The sequence below is a fragment of the Oryctolagus cuniculus genome, chromosome 3 (genome assembly GCF_051225735.1).
Source record: "Oryctolagus cuniculus isolate XC-2025 breed Fujian yellow rabbit chromosome 3, ASM5122573v1, whole genome shotgun sequence".
NCBI lineage: Eukaryota > Metazoa > Chordata > Mammalia > Lagomorpha > Leporidae > Oryctolagus > Oryctolagus cuniculus.
In genome coordinates, this window is record NC_142869.1 from 79890032 (window position 1) to 79913192 (window position 23161).

Consider the following 23161-nt stretch of genomic DNA (forward strand, 5'->3'; position numbering starts at 1 on the left):
TATGTTTTTGGTTTAATTTATTTGCTAAGGAGAGTGAGGCATGGGGAGCAAAACCATGTATGCCTTTCATCACAAGGCCTGCCAACAGCCCATCCAAGCTCTTAGAATGGATAATAAAGTCTGCCAACAAATAATGTTGACAATAATGCACTTGTTATATACCTGTTACACTTTAAAGAGTTTTACATACATTAATTCAATCTTCCCTACTCTGATGTAGTTACCATTACTATCCCTATGTTACAACTGAGGAAACAGACCTAAGATCATACAGTTGGTTAGGACAGCTAAAATTTGAACCCAGTGGAGTATGGATATTTTGCTACCATTCTATATGGCCTCATATGACTAACAAAGAAGAATTTGTGAATCGATTTCTATTGCTCCAATGCAAGAAAACAGGCACTCAGGTACACTACTGACTACCATGCACAGTTTGGAATTCTGGGGAAACAAGGGTTTGCATGAGCTTACCTATCTCCCTGCTACTTTCAGCAGGCATACTGGTATGAAAAGCAAGAGGATAACAGTCTACTTTCCACCTGCTGGTGGTTAAGCCATACTAGCTCCTTCTAATTCCCTTTCTCAGAGTCTAAGGTGAATCCTATTTCCTCCATTTTTTCAGAGAACTCCCCAGATTACCTAGATAGGTAGTCCCAGACCTGCAACTCTTTATTTCCAATATTAACTATGAAATAAATATCCATTTCCATAGCATTTAATTATACACATCTATCCTGGAATTAGATTGAATTTGAAATGTCCCTATTTTAAGTTGAATCTTGGGGTCCCCACTTCTGCATCTTGTCAATGGACTATGTCCACTTTTGCTCTCAAAAATAACTGACAACAATGGCTTATAAAATGTACAGAGTACTTTACTGATTTGCAGTTGATAATACCCTGGTTCAACAAATTAATATTTCTGTCAATAAAATTATAGAATGCATGATTATACAATTTTTTTTAAATTTGCAAAGTGTTTATTTTATTTTATTTTTTTAACTTTTATTTAATGAATATAAATTTCCAAAGTACAGAATATGGATTACAATGGCTTCCCCCCCATAACGTCCCTCCAGCCCACAACCCTCCCCTTATCCACTCCCCCTCCCCTTCCATTCACATCAAGATTCATATTCGATTCTCTTTATATACAGAGGATCAGTTTAGCATATATTAAGTACAGATTTCAACGGTTTGTTGAAATGATTATACAATTTGACCTACCTTTTATTTATCTAGTATCAAGAAATTTATGTGAAAAAAACAGATGATGAATCCTAGGATTCATCAGCTTATAGATGAAAACTCATCATAGTATACCATCTTTGAATAATCTTCAAAATATGAGTTCCTGGTATACTTTTTCTCATAATCTCCTCAAAAACATGGACAAAATTACCCAGATTGTTGTTTACAGACAGCTAACCTTTAGAAATCTTTATAATGTATGATAAAACTCACATGTAAAATACTACAGACACAACCTTTGTAAAAAGAAGATGACCAATTGTTACCAGGCAGATTTACAATCAATCTTGACATTCAAAAGGTCAAGATCATCTTGTGGAACAGGAAGAAAGACTGACATCACATTTAAATGTCCACAACAGCCTAACCCATCTACTTTTTACTATAATGTATTTTGACACAGTAATAGAAGTTGGTCTCTGGTTATTTGAAAAAAAAAAAAAGATAACACTAGACAATAAGTCTTTTTACCTTCCAAAACTGTTGAGATAGTCTCATTTAAATGTCATTTAAGAAAACTAATCAAAAATCTTTATGGTTTTGTTCTTTTGGAAGGTCATAAATGCAATGAAAAAATAACAGGATGCTATAAAACCCATGCCTAGAGGAATCTCAAAGCAATGCCAAGAAACAGAATGTACTCATGGTGACTAATACATGCAAATACTGGAAATAAATTCTAACAGATTAAATGGGTTTGTAGCAACTAAAAGGTATATTCAAATCATTCCAAAATTAATCAAGCTTAAGAATATGGCAGTCTTCCCTATTAATAAGAATATAAGCTGGCTAAGCAGCCTGAATAACATATAAATTATAGCCAATATCACTAGGTAGAATTCTTTTGCTGTGTTTTTAATTAAAAAAAAAAAGGAGAAACTGACTCCTTAACTGAGTCAATTTAGTGTTTCAGACTTTGTTAAATATATTCATTTTTAATACTGTGTCATTCACCCTGATGAGGCATTAAATCATAATCACAGTACAGAGTCATGCAGAAGAAAGTATGTTTCGGTTGAGAAATGCTACATTTTTATCTTTTTGAACTTTTAATACAGAGTATCTGACAAGTTCTCCAAAACTAGGGCAGAACTATATAAGTATAAAAATAAATAAATCATATTTTCTGCAAAATCTGAATGTCAAGCCCTGGTGGATTATTACACAAGAATGTAATTCTGCAATTATGCTATAACAAAGCAAAGCTAAATGCATTATACCTTGAGAGAGAAACATAGTTTAAAACAAGCAGAATTTCAAACCAAAAGTGGTTATATATTTTCAAATTATTTTCAGTGATGATTCTCTACTCTTCATAGCTAGCATACACAATGTAGTTATGTCCTTTCATTTTGAAAATGAAAGTAAGCCAATGCCGTCTCTCTCTAGGTCAAAAAAACTGCAACAAGCTTAAATGTCACAAGCCTTCTTTGTGAAAACACATTTATAGTCTGTTTTCATCTATAAGCAGTGTCTTAGCAGGTATCCACGTACTGTTGCATCAGAGTAACAGTATTTCAATAGATCTAAGAAATTAGTAAAACCAAAGCCTTTAAAAAGAGTCTAAATAAATACTGCAATATAAATTTCAGGAAATTAGTTTACAGCCAGATTATGAGAAATACAATAGTACTCACAAAACTTTAATTGCTATGTGGTATATACTACAATGATAGTAGTAGCATTGATGTCTATGCTTAAGAAATTCCTGATAAAAATTGTTTGTTGTGTGTCACATAAGAGTAGCTAGATATAATGTATTCTTATCAGTTTTATCAGTTTGTGCTATTTTTATCCCTTGAAGTAAAAGGTGCAATTTGACTATAGTTAGGTTAATCTGGAAAATTCTGAAGAGTCTCAAATTTTGCTTTTAGTCACATACAAAGAATCTCTTCCTTTAATCTCCATCCCCCCATCAAAAAAACTAAGCACAACTCAAACACATATACATTTAACAAATTCATATTATTTATCTGCTATCAATTATTATAAATAGGACTTTTTCAAATAACCTAAGGAAAATCTGATAAAAACAATTACATTGATTGATATATCCTAAATAACAAAGAACCAGAAAAAGCAATAACCTACATTCTAATAGGAACACCGAAATTTGCAAGGCCATACCTGATGACTTAGAGATTGAAAAGGCTCACAGGTTCCAGACTGCATGACCTTTCTATTTCCAGAAACCCTTAACGATTGCAATTCCTGTCTTAGAAAAGATAATCACAGCCATCTCTATCTCTCAGCATCTTCAGGGCTAGTGAAGGAAATATCAAACAGCAAATCTCTCCATTAGTATCTATTTAAGCCATCACCAAGATAGCAAATCTCATGGACTGTTTATCGTCTCCCCTGTGCAATTACAAACACCCCGTACTAAGAAGGCTGACACAGTTGTGTTTACTGATGCTGCTAATGCTGTCTGAAAACAGTAAGCTTACTGCTTAGAGCAATTCTGCATCATGCACACAGAGAATGAGCCACATCCTGCAGGTTTCCTGCTTCTGCTATTACACAGATTCCACTTGCCAAGGAGAGTTTAAATTTTTTTTTTGGTCAGTCTTTTAAAAATAAGCAACGATATATGTAATTATCTCTTTTATTTATTGTAAATACCATGTTAAAATGGCAAATCTTAATTATTACACAGGTTTCTTCATACATGACTAAGCTTTAATATATAATCATTTAAAGAAAATTGTACTCTTTTAAAGGGATCTCTCCTCCAAATCACCCACCCAACCTATTAAAATTAGAAGTGCCTAACAATAAAGAATTTTTATTCTTACAATTTTTGATAACTGTGTATAACTGTGGATAAATAGGTAAATATATTCATGTTTTAATTTTCAGGAACTGCATTTTACTTCATGTTTTTCAGAACAATATGCTGTAAATAAAAACACATTTGATATTTTAACATCTCCTTAAAAGTTTAAAATCCAAGAGGTAATGTGTTGTTATCAAATTCTAAGACTGATTGGTTATATCTAGGAATTAAATCTATGTAACTTATTGGCATTTTAACATGTATTTTCATTCTGTCTTATACAAGATTCTCATAACACTTTCTTTTATCAGAACACAGTAGAATCAGCAAATTTTAAGACTGATAGGGACTGGCACTGTGGCATAGTGGGTAAAGACATTGCTACAGTGCCAGCATTCTATATGGGCGCCAGTTCAAGTCCCAGGTGCCCCATTTCCAATCCAGCTCTTTTCTATAGCCTGGGAAAGCAGTGGGAGATGGCCCAAATCCTTGGGCCCTGCACTGGGAGAGATCCAGAGGAAGCTCCAGCTCTTGGCTTTGGATTGGCTCAGCTCCATCCGTTGAGGCCATATGGGGAGAAGACCAGTGAATGGAGGACCTCTCTCTCTCTTTCTCTTTCTCTCTCTCTCTCTCTCTATCTATCTGCCTTTGCCTCTCTGTAATGCTGCCTTTCAAATAAATAAATAAATCTTTAAAAAAAAGACTGATAAAGTAGGCTGATAATAGAGAACTAAGATAATAGAGAATAGAGAACTAAGATCCTCTAAAATTATAATTGTAAATTCTCTTTACCATGCAAAAAAGATGATGTTTTAGAAATATATAAAACAAAAACCCAAAAAGGACCAAGATTATAATCAAGTGAACTAAATTTAAAATTAGGACACTAAGCACAACACATACCCTGAAACCGCCCTCAGATCATGTAGACTGAATTAATGTAATTATGAATACTTTATTTATATACCTGTAAAATAAACTAATTGAAATTTGAACATAGCTGAAGCACTGTACAGAAAATGTTTTAGATGAATTCAGATTAATAACAAATCAGTATAATTTCCATTCTCCCACTCACATATTTGATAGGTATAATATGTATTATCATGGAGATTAGACACAATAAATCTTAAGAAATCAGGATTTTTAATAGCCTAATTCACATGCACTCTTTAGAGAAATCAATGCCATTTTCTGTACAAGTTCAAACATAGAATTTTTTCTTTATTAGATTTATTTATTTATTTGAAAAGCAGAATTGGGGGCAGCACTGTGACGCAGTGGGTTAAAGCCCTAGCCTGTAGCACCAGTATCCCATATGGGTGCCAGTAAGTCCCAGCTCTCCTCTTCCAATCCAGCTCTCTGCTGTGGCCTGGGAAAGCAGTAGAAGATGGTCCAAGTGCTTGGGCCCGGCCCCTGCACCCATGTGGAAGACCAGGAAGAAGCTCCTGGCTCCTGGTTTCAGATCAGATTAGCTTTGGCTGTTATGGTCATTTGGGGAGTGAACCAGCAGAATGGAAGACCTTTCTCTGTAATTCTTTCAGATAAATAAAATAATTCTTTAAAAAAAAAAAAAGAAAGAAAGAAAGGCAGAGTTCCAGAGAAAGAGGAAAAATCAGAGAGATCTGTCCTTTGGTTCACTCCCCAAATGGCCATGGCTGGGTCAGGTCAAAGTCAGGAGCCAGAAACTCCATCCAGGTCTCCCATGGGTTGCAGGCGCCCAAGCACTTGGGCCATCTTCTGCTGCTTTCTGAGGCACATTATCAGGGAACTGGATCAGAAGTGGAGCAGCTGGGACTCAAACCAGTGCCCATACTGGATGCAAAAACCACAGGTGGCGGCTTAACAACACAACTCTTGCCTCAAGAATTTTGGTTGTATATATTCAGTGACACACCTGAATGGAAGATCACATGTAGACATGTACAGTCTATCTTATGCACTATTTACCCTCTTGTAAGAAAAATACTCATCTTTTAAGACTGAAGCTTCTCAGAATGACCTTCCTAAGCTACATCATGTCGCATTGAATATTCATTGTTACATATGGAAAATATTGAGCATCATCTATGTGTCAGGCACTATACAGATGCAATAGACTCCATGACAAACAACCAAAATTTTCCATCACATGAAGACACATGATTAAACTAGCCTCATTTGTTCTAATAGAAAAAACTGAAAGGAGATATGAGAGCCATACAAGGACATCCTACCATAATTCCAGGATCAGAATGAATCCTCTTAGAAAGCACTGTTAAATTTGAGATGATCCTTAACAGGTCACATTTAAACAATAGTAAATACAGAACAGTTTGATCTTAGAGGGTCTAACCAAAAGCAGACAGAGAGATGAGAAGTCATGGCCCAAACACGGGAAGCTTTAGGAGCTAAGAGTTTCAGCTTTATCCTTATAGAAATGAGAATTATCAACATATCAATTTACTAGTTCTAGATTGGCCTGGCTACATTGTGGACAATAAAATGAGCAAAATAAAACTAGAGGAAGAAAGATAAATTAGGAGAATATTCTTTCAGTAAGGTTATGATGACAGCCCGCACCAAATAGTTAACAATAGGTTTTGAGAGAAACAAATACATTCTAGATATGTGACTCAATGAAAATGGATAGAATTTGGGGACTGATACAAGAAATGAGGGAAAAAACGTAAAGATTTATTCTCCATCTCCTACATTACAAGGGATCTCATATTACAATCAACATATGTTCATCACTTGCTATGGTTTTTGTTGTTTATATTTTTAATGTGCACATGTTTAGTTTTTATTAACTAGCTAAAAAATATTGAGGCAGAATATTTATTTACATTTTTCCTGTGTCCTCTTATAATGCAAATATATTGAACAAAATTAAATGAATAAATAAATTAGAAATAATAAAATAGAACTTTTAGTACAGATATAAACTGTTATTGTCATCCTTTGGATGTTATTAATTAGTATACATAATCTAATTTTTCTCAGTGCTTTCTTGCCAACACATTTCATTGACTTTGCAACAAAAATACCAACTGTGAAGTACAAAGAAGTTCTTAATGTCTGTATTACCCAGTTAGTAAAATCCACCTAAACCAAAAAATGATTTATTTATTTTCTATTACTCAACCCACTTCATAGTGATTTAACATGGTTAATCAATTAAAAGTATAAGATAGCACTTTTCAGGATTTTCCCTATCAAAATATTTATTCATAAAACATGTTACTCATAATAGTTATTATGAAGGCATGTGCATAACAGAATGCTTCTACACCTTCCCTAAGAAGCTTATCTAACAAATGGTTAAGACAAGGAAGGAGGGCTAGTCAAAACCTACCTGAAGAAGCCCCTCAGACTGAAATACAAGAGTGAAAAGGCTGCATTTCAGTTTCCTCAGGCTGCTCCAACAAAGCACTATAGACAGGGTAGCTGATAAATTTTAACTCTAGAGATTGGCAAGTCGAAAATCAAAGTGATAATGGCTTTGGTGGCTAATGAGAGTTGTCTTCTCACTACAACCTCACGTAGTAGAAAAGGGGGACAAGGAACCTCTCTGAGGCCTCTTTTAAAAGCACTAATCCCATTCAGGATGGATCTGCCCTCATAATGCAATCACTTCTCAAAGACCCTGCCATCCTAGCTATTAGAATTTAAACATAGGAATCTGGAGGCAAAGGGAACTTTCAAAACTACAGAATGAAAAGCACAAAGCACACATAATTTGCTGAACACCTGAAAATAATAAAGGCTTACTATTTTTAAAAGGACAAGAGGGTTGGACACTTGGCCTAATGGTTAAGTTGCTGCTGAGGATGCCTACATCCATATTTGAGTACTAGTTTGACTCCTAGTTCCACTCCAAGTTCCAGCTTCCTGATAAAGCAATCCCTGGGAGGCGGCAGCAATGGTTCAAGTCACTGGGTTCCTCCACCCATGTGGGAGATGTGGAGCAAATTCCTGTTTCCTAGCCCTGCCTGTTTCAGGGAGGGAACAAATGGATAGTTCATATTCTTTCTCTCTCTCTTCTCTCTCTCTCTGCCTGTCAATTTTTTAAAAAATTTAAAAGAGGAAGAGCTTTTTAATACTTGTTTAGTTCTATTTTTTGTGCCCATAGTTTGCATATTATGCACAATAATTCACAGAAAATGTAACTAAAATTCAATGAAGTTGCCCAAGGTCAACTAGTAGCAGAGCCAAGGCCAGAATTCATAATTCTTGTACATTCATTTTGAAGTCTTTCCCCATATAAATGACTGTTTGTAAATTATATTTTTTCTAAAAATACATTATATGTACATTAATTAAAATAATAATTATTTTAGTACTGTTTTCCATTTTCCTGTTAGATTGAGAAACATAGTGAATCTTCAGGAAAAAAACACAGAATCACATTTTTCTGTATTAAAGTTTATGCTTATCATAGACATTTTCTTGTTTGTTTATTTTTGACAATTCCTCTGAAAACACAAATTCTACATTTATATACTACTGCGTATATTTATATATTTCCATTTACCAAATATGTATATATTTGTTAAACATTATTGCATTTATATACTACTATGGGTTTTTCTAATTTTTAAAATCTATTTGAAATGCAAAGAAATAGAGAGAAACAGAGATATTCTGTTTGCTGGTTCACTTGCCGGATGCATATAATAGCTGGGTCAGCCAGGCCAAAGCTGGGAATCAGAAACTCAATCTTGGTTCCCCAACATAGGTGGCACTCCTGCCACCAAGTAATTGTGATATCCTCTGCTGCCTCCCAGGATACACATTATCAGAAAACTGTAATAGAAAGTGGCAGCAGAGGCAGGACACAAACCTAGGTACTCTAATAAGGGTTCCAGGTATGTCAAACAGCATCTTAACCACTGTACCAAAACCACTGCCCCTACTACTGCTTTAAAAATGCAAAGCATTATGTGGGTTTCTAATTTTTGAGATTTATTTATTTATCAGATAGAATTAAAGAGAGAGAGAGAGAAAGAGAGAGAGAGAATGAATATCTTCCATCTGGTGGTTCACTCCTCAAATGGCTACAACAACCAGGGTTGGGCCAGGCAGAAGCCAGGAACCAGGAGCTACATCTAGGTCTCTCGTGTGGGTGCAGGGGCCCAAGAACTTGCACCAACTTCTGTTGCTTTCCCAGGTCCATTAGCAGGGAGCTAGATCAGAAGCAGAGCAGCTGGGAATTGAACCTGCACCCATATGGGATGCTGGCATTGTAGGTGGTGGCTTTACTGGCTATGCCACAACATTGACCACAAACAGGATAAATATCACATGTTTTCTCTGATATGTGGTAACTAATATAGAATGCTCAAAAAAGCGTAAGAATGAAGCTGACATCTTATGATCGGATTATTGTTTTCAGTCCTTGTCTTTACTCCTGTGGAACACTGGTCTTCCTATTTTTTACTTGTTGAACAAGTAGTGCATTAGGCCTGTAATTATGAAGTAAAGTAAAATTATTTTATTGCAAAAATTAAAGGTAAAAAAAGGAGGGAAAGAAGAGGGATTGAGATAAAGAGGAAATGAGGGTAGTAGGAGGGAGGGAGGGAAATATGGTTATGTTCTAAGAATTATACTCAAGAAATATATGAAATCTGTTCTCTTTGCATTAATGAAAATTATTTTTAAAGTAAATCAGTTAAGTAGAACAAAAACACTTTAATTAACACACAATTATTCTTAGTCATTTAAATTTAACTGAAAAGTGATCCCTGTTAAATATAAGAGTGGGAATAAGAGAGCGAGGAGATGTACAGTTCGGAACATGCTCACTTGGACTTACCTCTAATGGTACAGCTAGAAAAGTACCAGGGGATTCCAATTCAATCCCATCAAGGTAGCATGTACCAATGTCATTTTACTTGTTAAAGTGATAAGTTTAAGTTCATAATTGATCAAAAGATAGGATTAAGTGTCAAAGGGATTACATAAATAAGACCAATGTCTGCAAATAATTGATAGAATTAAAAAGGAGAGAATGATCCTACATGGGAAGCAGGATACACAGCAGACTCATAGAATGGCAAAAGCCCTGAACAGCACTCTGGCCTCAGAATCAGCCCTTAAGGCATTCGGATCTGGCTAAGAAGCCCATGAGAGTTTCGCAGGCATGGAAAGCCAAGACATTGTGGGGAAAAAAAAAATGGCCTAAATGAAAGATCTCTGTGAGTGAGATCCCAGCAGAAAGAATGGGCCATCAAAGAAGGCAGTACCTTTCTCTGAAGGGAGGAGAGAACTTCCACTTTGATTATGGCCTTGTCTAAATAAGATCAGAGTTGGTGAACTCAGGAGGTTTCCATGGCCTTGGCAGCTCATGACAAGAGCCTCGGGTGATTACTGACGCCATAAATAAGAGTGTCAATTGTTAAATCAACAGCAGGAATCACTGTGCACCTGCTCCCCATGTAGGACCTCTGCCCTAAGTGTGTTGTACTATGAGAATTAATGGTGAAACTACTACTCAAACAGTGCTCTATACTTTGTGTGTCTTTGTGGGTGCAGTCTATTGAAATCTTTACTTAGTATATACTAAGTTGATCTTCTGTATATAAAGATAATTGAAAATGAATCATGATGAAGAATTGGATGGGAGAGAGAGTGGGAGATGGAATGGTTGGGGTAAGAGGGAGGTTATGGGGGGAAAAGCTGCTATAATTCAAAATTGGTAATTTGGAAATTTATATTTATTAAATAAAAGTTGAAAAGAAAAAAAACAACATAACATCATAAACAGTTATGCCATAAATATACTATTATGAGGTCATTAAGACATTGTGATGTCAACATCAATTATAATGTCTTTAAAGCCATTTTGATATAATAAATCTGTATTGTGACATCATAATCTGTTATGAAGTCATAAAATCCACTGTGATATCTTGAACCTACCATTATGACTTCATAATCAATTGTGATAACATAAACCAACATTAAATCATAACCAATTGTGCTGTAATAAAAACCATTGATATCAACAGCAATATTATCATGCTATAAACCAACTATTGTGATGTTTTAAAACACTGTATTGTCTTAATCAAGTATGGTGTCATAAAACATCACTGTGATATTGTAAATGTATTATTGCACAATATATTGTAATGTCATAAAAATATGGTAAGTCAAAAAAAGTAAATCAGATAAACTTGCAAAATAGGCAAAATGTATTATGATTCCTCAAAATATTTAATATTTTGCTTTAGTATTTCCAATTTGGAAAAATCTATCTCCAGGCAATAGTATAAATTGAGATTTACACAAAAACGTGCTTAGTGCTATAATATTTAGAAGAAGAAAAAATAGGAAAAATAAAAGTTAAATTATAGTATATTTGATGATTACATTTACATCTTTAATATTGTGAATAAAAGATGCTAATGACAGAGGAAGATATATATCATAATAGAATATCAAATGAAAAACAAGATCACAATATATATATATTTTTTTTGACAGGCAGAGTGGACAGTGAGAGAGAAAGGTCTTCCTTTGCTGTTGGTTCACCCTCCAATGGCCGCCACGGCCGCCGCACTACACTGCATTGTACCGCACTGATCCGATAGCAGGAGTCAGGTACTTATCCTGGTCTCCCATGTGGGTGCAGGGCCCAAGCACTTGGGCCATCCTCCACTGCACTCCCTGGCCACAGCATAGAGCTGGCCTGGAAGAGGGGCAACCGGGACAGAATCCGGCGCCCCGACCTGCACTAGAACCCGGTGTGCCAGTGCCGCAAGGCGGAGGATTAGCCTAGTGAGCTGCGGCGCGGGTCAATATATATGTTGACCACAATTTCAACTATGTAAAATATGCAGTAAAAATATAGGGAAAGTACTGAATTTCTAAAACATGGCCCCTAATATGACTTCTCTTATAAATATATAACTTATATGCTCATATTTTCTCATAAAAACTGAAACTAGTTTCTAAGTATATTTTAAATTTTTTTTATTTTATGTTTAGTTAGCTTTTAACAGATTCAATGTGATTTGGTAATGTAATTCTAAGAACATAATGATTTTTTTTAAAGATTTTATTTATTTAATTGAAAGGTAGAGTTACAGACAGAGAGAGGGAGAGACAAAGAGAAAGGTCTTCCTTCAGCTGACTCACTCCCCAAATGGCTGCAATGGTGGGAGATGGGCCCATCTAAAGCCTGGAGCCAAGAGCTTCTTCTGGGTCTCCCAAGTGTGTGCAGGGGCCCAAGGACTTGGGCTATTTTCGACTGTTTAGACAAATGATAGCAGAGAGCTGGATTGGAAGAAGGTGCAGCTGGGACTAGAACCTGTGCCCATATGGGATGCCAGCATCACGGGCAGAGGATTAACCTACTGTGCCACAGTGCTGGCCCCAGAACATAACGATATTTATTTCCTCCCTCCTTTCCTCTCCCCTCCTGCCTTCTCCTTTTCTCTCTGTACTTATTTTTTAGTTTTTGAGATAATATATTTTAAATTTGCATTACAATAAAAAGGCTTAATACTTCATTGAATAAGAAGCTTAAGAGTGTGACAAATACCCATGTCTCATGTGCTTCATTTTTCCATTAATTATGCCTCAAGTGTGAGTCTTTCCCATGTTCCATTCACATTTCTGCTTTAATTTTATGGAAATGTTTAAATCTACTTTTATTAGATTATATATTTTTTTAAAAAAGCATTCTTTATGTGCCTTGTATATCACTTATTATGCATATATGATTGACTGTTGATTTTCACACTTTACTTACATTAGGCCAAAGATTGCAGTGACTGCTTTTTGACAAATTAGCTCCTGTACCAGTTTTAGACTCTGATGAATAAAATGGAAAGAATTTGTGTGGCATGACTTTGTGTCACTATTTATCTAACTCATTATTGGGTCTCATTTAAATTGATTTTCACAGATGCAGGACAGTGAGAAGCACTGAGCTGTAGAGGGCATCCACTTCTCTTTTTTGAGAAGTGGTGAAACTACAAAAGGTCAAGAAAGAAGACCTAAGAGATGGTGACAAAGCTGACCATTGCTGGTAAAATCTTAATTATTATGAAATAATCACTGCTGCCTGGAGGAGATGTTGTGGGTGCCACACAGAGAGTCAGTTCAGATGAAGTATTTGCACCTTTACAAAGGAACCCCGAAAAATGCCTTTACTTGTTTAAACAGGTATTTTTTTTTTTTTTTTGATTGGCAGAGTTAGACGGAGAGAGAGAGAAAGAGAAAAAGGTCTTCCTTTCCGTTGGTTCACCTCCCAAATGGTTGCTACGGCCGGCACGCTACACTGATCCGAAGCCAGGAGCCAGGAGCTTCCTCCTGGTCTCCCATGCAGGTACAGGGCCCAAGCACTTGGGCCATCCTCCACTGCCTTCCTGGGCCACAGCAGAGAGCTGGACTGGAAGAGGAGCAACTGGGACAAAACAGGTGCCCCAACCAGGACTAGAACCTGGGGTACTGGCCCCGCAGGCAGAGGATTAGCCTAGTGAGCCATGGCGCCGGCCATAAACAAGTATTTTTCTATATACGAATGTCAACACCAAGCTTCAGTAATACATTACATCTTTCTCTTTTTTACTCACATTATTAATAAACTCCATTTTTTTCTAATTTCAACATCATTCTACTAGTTCTGTCAATAAAACTGTACAGTAGGTCAGTCACACAATAGAGGGAAATATAAGATGTAACACTTTGCTGGATAATATTGACACTGTATTTGACTAATTTTGTAATTCCAGTTATAAAAGTACCTATGTATATAGATATTAGAAGACCAGAAGGTAAAATGACATTATATAGGGATATCCGTTATTGAAATTTCAATTTTAGTATCTTAGGTAATATTCACTTAAATTATATTGTTATTCATCTCTACCAGCTAAAATATTTTAAAGATTTGCCTAATTCAAGAAGTATTTTTCTACAAAATATCATCTAGTAGCTAAAGGTTATCCTATCAAATAGAGATATCCCACTTTATTAAATTAATCCCTTATTCACAGATATTTAGGTTTTTGCCACTCTTCAATATTACAAATACAGTATAAAAATATCTGTGATACAGCCTTATACATGTTCTCTATTTCCTTAGGATAAACTTCAATAAACTTACTAGAACAAAGGATATGACATTTTTTTGAAGCTTTAGATAAAAATTACCAAATTTCACTCCAAAAGAGTAAGATCTATTCACACTCTCTGATGGAAATATGTTGGTTCCTTACCACCTTACCAAGACTGGGTAATCACACACAGTCATTGTGTAGACTAATGTCTCCATAAGTTAATGTGAAAATGAAAAAGGATACACATTCAAAGGCTTAAATTACCGATAATTAGAAATAGCATTATCTTTTACAAGCTTTCTAAAAACAACAACTTAGGATAAATAACCCTTTCTCATTTTGATATTTATAGACTAAGATAATAATGCTGATCTCTAAAGAATATACCAAGGATTGTAAAGCAAAACAACCTTTTTTGGAGGAATTACTAAAAGGTGGCAAAGGAGATTAATTAAAAACCAAGGCAATGGGCCGGTGCTGCGGCTCACTAGGCTAATCCTCCGCCTTGCTGCACCAGCACACCAGGTTCTAGTCCCGGTCGGGGCGCCGGATTCTGTCCCGGTTGCCCCTCTTCCAGGCCAGCTCTCTGCTGTGGCCAGGGAGTGCAGTGGAAGATGGCCCAAGTCCTTGGGCCCTGCACCCACATGGGAGACCAGGATAAGCACCTGGCTCCTGCCATCGGATCGGCGCGGTGTGCCGGCTCAGCGGCCATTGGAGGGTGAACCAACGGCAAAGGAAGACCTTTCTCTCTGTTTCTCTCTCTCACTGTCCACTCTGCCTGTCAAAAAAATAAAATAAAAAATAAATAAATAAAAAAAACAAGCAATGATAAATGTAGACTTAGTGTTTATTTTCTTTCTGTGACATTTGTTAAATGAATGCCATTTATCTAGCATAATGCTATTTTGCACATTGAAACAGAAAGGTTTTTGTAGATTTAGGAAGCTGTTCAAATGGCTATCAGTTATACCTTCCATCAAGGAACCAACCAGGAGGACCAATAGGACTTCAAAATATCATGTGTAAACACAATATATTTTATGTGTAAACTTACTCCCTTCAAGCACCATTTCAAAGTTAAGTAAATGAGGGAAAATACAAATAAAAATTCATAATGTGTTCAGACTTCAAAGGTATCTGAAAACAGTAAAATAATAAATCTGTAAGTGAAATATTCTGGAAGACAACATCATTAAAATGCGATCTTGGCAATACTAACATTGTACTTAAACTGATAGTTATGGAAAATCCAAGACATGTTAGTGGTTTTTTGGTGTTTTGTTTTGTTTTGTTTTGTTTTGTTTTTTCTGACTGGCAGAGTTAGACAGAGAGAGAGAGACACAGAGAGAAAGGTCTTCCTTCCGTTGGTTCACCCTCCAAATGGCTGCTACAGCCAGCGCACTACACCTATCCGAAGCCAGGAGCCAGGTGCTTCCTCCTGGTCTCCCATACAGGTGCGGTGCCCAAGGACTTGGGCCATCCTCCACTGCCCTCCCGGGCCACAGCAGAGAGCTGGACTGGAAGAGGAGCAACCGGAAACAGAACCCGGCACCCCAACCGGGACTAGAACCTGGGGTACTGGCGCCGCAGGCAGAGGATTAGCCAAGTGAGCTGCAGCGCCAGCCATGTTTGTGTTTTCAAATGTTAATGTAGACAGGGTCACAGTTCATAAGCGGATATGATTTTTAACAGCAAAAAAAAAATCTACTGAAAAAGGATTTATGCATTTTTCAAAAGGATTCAAAGATTTGTGGTTAACAGCACAAGCAACAGAAGCAGACTACTGAGTTCACATCCTGGTTTTGACTTTGAGATCAGTATGTAATCCATCTGCCTCAGTTTCTTTTCATGTAGAATGATGATAATCCTAGAAGGGTTGTTGTAAGGATTGAGTGTGAGTAATACATGTGAAACACATAAAGCGGTTTCTATATAAATGTTTGCAATTATCATTCTAAGGAAGATTGACTTGTAACATTATCACAAAAAAGCAAGAAAGGAAAAACCAAGGATAGAAAATAAGATTAACATGTGTGACTGAGCTGCCGTTTTCAAAATCTGAGGATGGCAACATAGATGCTCCAGATCTACTGGAACAAAACTTGTTTTTTAAAAATTCAGGGCTATAACACAACTTTATAATATAATGACTTGGGAATTTGACAAAAATTGAATAAAAATTCAGTTGGATTCACCAACTAGCAACCACAAGCAAGGTGTTTAAGCTCCTAATCTCGGATCTCTTATCTCTAAAATACATTAATAACGTTAGTGTAGTTATTTTGAAGGTTAAGATAATATACCTAAAGCAGTCAGCACAGTCTACATATATAATTTCAATATGTGGCATCCTTTATTATTATTATTATTATCATCTGCACTACTGAGAGAAGAATTGATGGATTACTGAAAAAAGTTGATAAACTAAAGACAGAGGAGAACATATGTGATAGAAGAAGACCAGTCAGCTCCTCTTTCCACATCCAATGGCCACTTCTCTGCCCTCATTATTCTCAACATTGACAGCATTTGTCCACCATTCTAGCACTGGGAAATTATTGCATAAATGTTGTTGCTATATTAATGGCTATTAAGCTGCCAAATTCAACAAATCCATTTATAAAACTTTTATGGCCTTCAGTTTCCCTATCAGTAAAGATGTAATAATAGTACATATCTACATAGAGATTCTTGAGGATTGGATGAATGTAAAATATAAACTGGAGTGGGCATATGGCCTAGCAGTTAAGACATGCTAAGATGCCCACATCCCACATCATCCAATATTCCCTGCTCTATGTCTGGATTCCAACTTCCTGCCAAAGCAGTCCCTAGGAGGCAGCAGGTGATAGACGGTTCAAGTGTTTTGGGCTACTGCCACCCCTTAGGAGAGAATTGCTTTAGTATTACTAGCAAAGTGAAATTCTACACATTTAAAGTCAGGTTATGAAGGTATAACCTGTTTTAAATTAATTAAGTGAACTAGAAAACTTGTATCAAAGGTGTTTCTTTCACACAACACAAATCAAACAAAAATCAGAATTATTGTGGTAATCAGGCTCAGTTTGTTAAACCTCTATGTTTCTCCACTAAAGCCTTGATCTTTCCCAAGTTTCTTTTTCTATTATTATTGTTTTGTGGAAGACTGAGGATGAGATCTGCTCTGAAGTAATATATAAAAGTTTAAATTACTTCAAATTAAAATTGTTCTGGAGTTGTTGGCCAATTCAGATGATCCTGGGTTTTCGCCAGGGCCATGTAGAGCAATGCCACCAATAAACCACTAAGATGTTCTCTTTTTCTCTTTAATGTTTGGAAATTATAAAGCAGTTTGGTAATTTAGGGGGTATCTGTGGTATAAAAAGCATAGCCTGATTTAAGCAAAATAATATAGTACTAACTTGCCTTCTTCTCTTGTTCCAAGAGAACTGATCTTTTGTTTCCCACCTGGAATAACAGAGGTCGTGACAATCATCCATGAAACGCTACTTATTATTTCAGTTGAAACAACCTGAAAATAAAAAATTTCCTTTTTGCATTGTTAAAGAAATAGGCAAGGGCACTTGGCACAGTTGTTAAGATGCCTGGAAGCCTGTATCCCATATCCGAGTACTGGGGTTTAAGTCCCAACTGTGCTTCTGCTCCAGCTGCCTTCTAACATGCACCATGTGACACAGCAGGTGATGTCTCAGCACAAAGGTCCCTACCACCCACGTGGGAGATTCAGGTTGAATTCGGGGCTCCTGGTTTCAGCCTGCCCCAGATATGACTATTGTGATTATTTGGGATGTGAATCAGCAGATGGAAGATCTCTGTGTCTTTGCTTTTCAAATAAAATGAAAATAATTTTTAAAAATGTAAAAAGACATACAATTTTGTTTTCTCATCAATATTTGTGAAATAATAATACACAGCTGCAGAGATTCTTTTCCAGTATAGCACTATTGGAAGCCAAATTGTAGGTAGAACTGTGTTTAGTGAGCCTAAATCAATTAGTTAAGTTTCAAATTACAGACCATATAAAGATGCCCCTTCTATGTATAGAGAGATCAGTAGAGGAGCTCAGTAGGTCAAACTCTTAGTTCTCTACACTGGACTTGATGGAGCCCCTCATCATTTGCCCTGGCCATCTTTCTTTTCTCATGTTCTCTTGGCAACTGACTATTACTGTATTGGGTTGAACAGTGTTTCTTTAATAACATATATATTCAATATGGTTTTTTTTTTTTTTTGACAGGCAGAGTGGACAGTGAGAGAGAGACAGAGAGAGAAAGGTCTTCCTTTGCCGTTGGTTCACCCTCCAATGGCCGCCGCTGCAGCCGGTGCACCGCACTGATCCGATGGCAGGAGCCAGGATCCAGGTGCTTTTCCTAGTCTCCCATGGGGTGCAGGGCCCAAGCACCTGGGCCATCCTCCACTGCACTCCCTGGCCATAGCAGAGAGCTGGCCTGGAAGAGGGGCAACCGGGACAGAATCCGGCGCCCCGACCGGGACTAGAACCCGGTGTGCCGGCGCCGCAAGGTGGAGGATTAGCCTATTGAGCCACGGCGCCGGCTATATTCAATATGGTTTTAATAAGCTTTTTTAGGTTTGGGAGCCATTTGGTCTCTTTAAAGCAATGTTTCACACTAGATAACATAAAATTTGATTTTCCTAACATGGTCTTACTACCTTTTCTCAAATACTTATGTGCAAGTCAGTGTAACAAAATTCTCCAATAATGCAAAGAGTATTCTCCCCACAATAAAGTAAATCAAAATGTTCAAAATTCAAAATTTCAGCCCATAAGTGTACCACATTTAATCATTCCTATATTTTTCTCTAATAATCTTAGTTATTATTTCTGCATACCTACATTGTCGCTCCCCCTCTTCATGGAGGAACGACACTAAACCCTGCCTAGGCTTCATATCCGAGTCACGGCACCATTATGTCGCTCCCCCTCTTCGCGGAGGAACGACACAGGACCCTGCGCTGTTCTTTTGTCTGCTCGGCCCTCCCCGGGTTTGCTGCTGGTTCTTCCCGGGTTGGCTACCATCCCTTCCACCTCCATGGAAGGGTGGTTCCCCCTGCCACTTTCCCCACTTCCGCGGGGGAGCGGCACACCGCCGGCCGGCTCTCTCGGGGGCTGCACAGGTGTTCCTCTTAGATGTTCCCGGTGCATGTTATCTCTCTCCTCCTTTATAGTCCTCTTCCACCAATCCCAACTCTGCTACCCACATGCCGAGTATGCTGCTCTCCTCCAATCAGGAGCAGGTCCTGCTGTTTATTGGTTGAACTGGAGGCAGCTGTGTAGAAGCTGTTTCCTCCTCTCCCAGCGCCATATTGTGGGAGAGCAGATGCATAGAATAAGTCTTAATTCCAGTAACAGTGTAGTCCGAGTTGCTCCCCACAATTCCCCCTTTCTTTTTATTTTTTGGCGTTGATACGCGCCTGTCTTCGGTGCCCCACGGCACACACTCTGCTCTGCTTGCTGGAGTTGCCCACAGGTGCTTACAAGCCCTACCAATCAGGCAAACCGAATCCGGGTCCTCTCTTCACCATGTTGTGAGGAGGTTTTTAGGCTCTGATGCGTGCCTGTGTTTGGTGCCCTGCAGTGCATGCTCTGCTCTGCTAGAACTGCCTGCAGGTGCTTACAAGCCCTATCAATCAGGCAAACCGAATCCGAGCCCTCTCATTGCCGTCTTGTGGGGAGACTTATTGGTGTTGATAACGTGCCTGTCTTCGGTGACCTGCAGCCTCCCACAGGTGCTTATCGTCTTACTAATCAGGCAGACCGAATCCAAACTCTCTCATTGCCGTGTTGTGGGGAGGCCTTATTTTTCTCTATTTCTCTATCTCCGGGCATTCCTATTTCTCCTATTTTACTTCTATCTGCCAGCATTCCTATTTCTCTCATTTTATTTCTAAACTTCTGTTTCTCTTACCCCCGCGGCTTCCCGGCGCCCGCCCCAAGGCTGCTTCTCGGCGCCTCACCCCGCGGTGGCTTCCCGGCTCTGAGCCGCTTCAGCCCACACCACGGCCCCACATTCCCTATCTATTCGTGCCCTGCGCACTCTCTCTGCGAGCGACGGCTTCCGCGAGTCACACAGCCTAGCTCACGTTTCCGCCACTGGTATTCAGTCTAAGTTCCCCGGGCTAACCTGACGAATTCAACCTAGCTCACGTCTGCGCCTTTCGGTTTGGCTTCCCGTCTTTTGCTCCCCGGGCTAATCTGACGGATTCCAACCTAGCTCATGCGTCCGCCTCTAGTTCCAGATTTTCGCCTTTTGTTCCCCGGGCTGACTTGAAGAATTCCAACCTGGCTTACGTCTCCGCCTCGGCCTGCCCCCGCGGCTTCAATTTCCCTAACATTTTTCTCTACCCGGTATGTTTCCTAACTTTTCTTCCAACAACATTCCCCTCTCATTTCTCCTGGCTTCTCCCCACAGTCCGTATCCGAGTCTAAGTTTCTTATAGGTTTCACTTTCACTTTCAACCTGCAGTCCGTATCTGAGTCTAAGTTTCTTCTTGCTTTCGCTTTAAATCCTAGCTTTCAATCCTAACTTCTTTCCCACAGTCTGTATCCGAGTCTATGCCTAGGCTTTCGATAGCTTCTTCCGGCACCTTTTCCGTCCAGCTTTCCCCTAGGCTCTTTGCTAGTCTCTCTCTCCGGTATTTTCCCACTTTTTCCCGTTTCTTCCCTCCTAAGTTTCCTATCCGAGTCACGGCACCATTATGTCGCTCCCCGTCTTCATGGAGGAACGACACTAAACCCTGCCTAGGCTTCATATCTGAGTCACGGCACCATTATGTCGCTCCCCCTCTTCGCGGAGGAACAACACAGGACCCTGCGCTGTTCTTTTGTCTGCTCGGCCCTCCCCGGGTTTGCTGCTGGTTCTTCCCGGGTTGGCTACCATCCCTTCCACCTCCATGGAAGGGTGGTTCCCCCTGCCACTTTCCCCACTTCCGCGGGGGAGCGGCACACCGCCGGCCGGCTCTCTCGGGGGCTGCACAGGTGTTCCTCTTAGATGTTCCCGGTGCATGTTGTCTCTCTCCTCCTTTATAGTCCTCTTCCACCAATCCCAACTCTGCTACCCACATGCCGAGTACGCTGCTCTCCTCCAATCAGGAGCAGGTCCTACAGTTTATTGGTTGAACTGGAGGCAGCTGTGTAGAAGCTGTTTCCTCCTCTCCCAGCGCCATATTGTGGGAGAGCAGATGCATAGAATAAGTCTTAATTCCAGTAACAGTGTAGTCCGAGTTGCTCCCCACACTACATCAAATTTTTAAATCTATGAAAATTCTAATCTTTGAAAAAGCAGAGGATCACATAACTATCCAATATGTGGTACTACATGTTTACCAGCCCTTCTCTTCTGGGGTATCCAGCCTTTAGGCTACACTTGTGTTTTTCTACCCTCTCTCTTTTAAAGACAAATTTAAGTCTCATCCTTCTAATTGCCCTGAACCTAGGTGACAAATCCCATCTGCAAAGTTCTATGCTGTTAACCTCATTCACTGATATGTTTTATAATATTCATATATGTGTTTTATCTCTTCCTCAAGCTGTAAACTCCTAAGGAGAATTTAATTTATATATATGAACATTCAACAAATGTTGTCCATCTCCTTGATGAGATTATAAAACTTCCTGATGGCAGACACCATATTTTATGAGTCTATTTTTTTTTAAATTTTTTTATTTATTTGACAGATAGAGTTAGTGAGAGATACAGAGAGAAAGGTCTTCCTTCCGTTGGTTCACCCCCAAATGGCCGCTACAGCCAGTGCGCTGTGCTGATCCAAAGCCAGGAGCCAGGTGCTTCTTCCTGGTCTCCCACGCGGGTATAGGAGCCCAAACACCTGGGCCATCCTCCACTGCCGTTCCGGGCCACAGCAGAGAGCTGGACTGGAAGAGGAGAAACCGGGACTAGAACCCAGAGCCCATATGGGATGCCGGCACCGCAGGCGGAGGATTAATCAAGTGAGCCATGGCGCTGGCTCCTATGAGTCTTTAAAATCATATAATTGAGGAGGCCAGCACCGTGGCTCACTTGATTAATCGTCCGCCTGCGGTGCCGGCATCCCATATGGGCTCTGGGTTCTAGTCCCGGTTTCTCCTCTTCCAGTCCAGCTCTCTGCTGTGGCCCGGAACGGCAGTGGAGGATGGCCCAGGTGTTTGGGCTCCTATACCCGCGTGGGAGACCAGGAAGAAGCACCTGGCTCCTGGCTTTAGATCTGTGTAGCTCCAGCTGTAGCAGCCATTTGCAGTTGAACCAACGGAAGGAAGACCTTTCTCTCTGTCTCTCTCTCTCTCTCTCTCACTGTCTAACTCTATCTGTCAAATAAAAAAAAATCATATAATTGAATGTATAATAAGTATTTAGTAATACTTCTTAATGATAAAAATATTAACTTATATCCATAGATGAATTCAAAACTTTCTTTTTTTTAGGGAATAAATTATTGAGTAAAATCTGTATAAACGGGGTTTTTTAGTTTCTTGATATAAAAGTTTATATTTATGTCTTACTGTATCATATCTAATTGTAGAAATTAAAGCATCACTTAGAAGATATATATGTATGTATATGTATATATGCTCTATATTCACATAAAATCAGATTTATATATTATAGACTATATATTGCAAACTGCATATATTATAAACTATATAATATATATTGTAGTGGATTTAGTGGATATATATATTATATATATATATATATATATACACACATGGACTATAATCTGGTCATCAATTTTCTCAAGTTCCAGTTTAAGAAGTTTCATTTTAGGGGCAGGCACTGTGGCACAGCAGGTTAAGCTACCACCTGCGATGCAATATCTCTTATCCTAGTGCTGGCTGGAGTCCTGGCTTCTCTATGATTCAGCTCCCTACTAATGCACATGGGAAAGTAGCAGAACATGGCCCAAGAGTGTTTAGGGAGCTGATATTGTGGTGTAGTGAGTTAAGCCACTGCCTGCAACTCTGGCATCCACATGGGTGCCTGTTTGAGTCCCAGTTGCTCCACTTCCTATTCACCTCCCTCCTAATGCACCTGAGAAAGCAGCAGAAGATAGTCCAAGTCCCTAG

At 38.6% G+C, this 23161-nt stretch overlaps 1 protein-coding gene across 12 annotated transcripts in view; it reads right to left on the reverse strand.

The window, feature by feature from the left end:
* SLC4A10 (solute carrier family 4 member 10) overlaps positions 1–23161 on the reverse strand; it is a 329775-nt gene that overhangs the window by 226958 nt on the left and 79656 nt on the right. For 2 of the 12 annotated variants that reach the window (XM_051848042.3, XM_051848041.3), the window contains exon 1: positions 3382–3447. In XM_051848042.3, coding sequence (XP_051704002.1) covers positions 3382–3426 — 45 coding nt within the window. In that variant the 5' untranslated portion in view covers positions 3427–3447. 12 annotated transcript variants of the gene reach the window in all.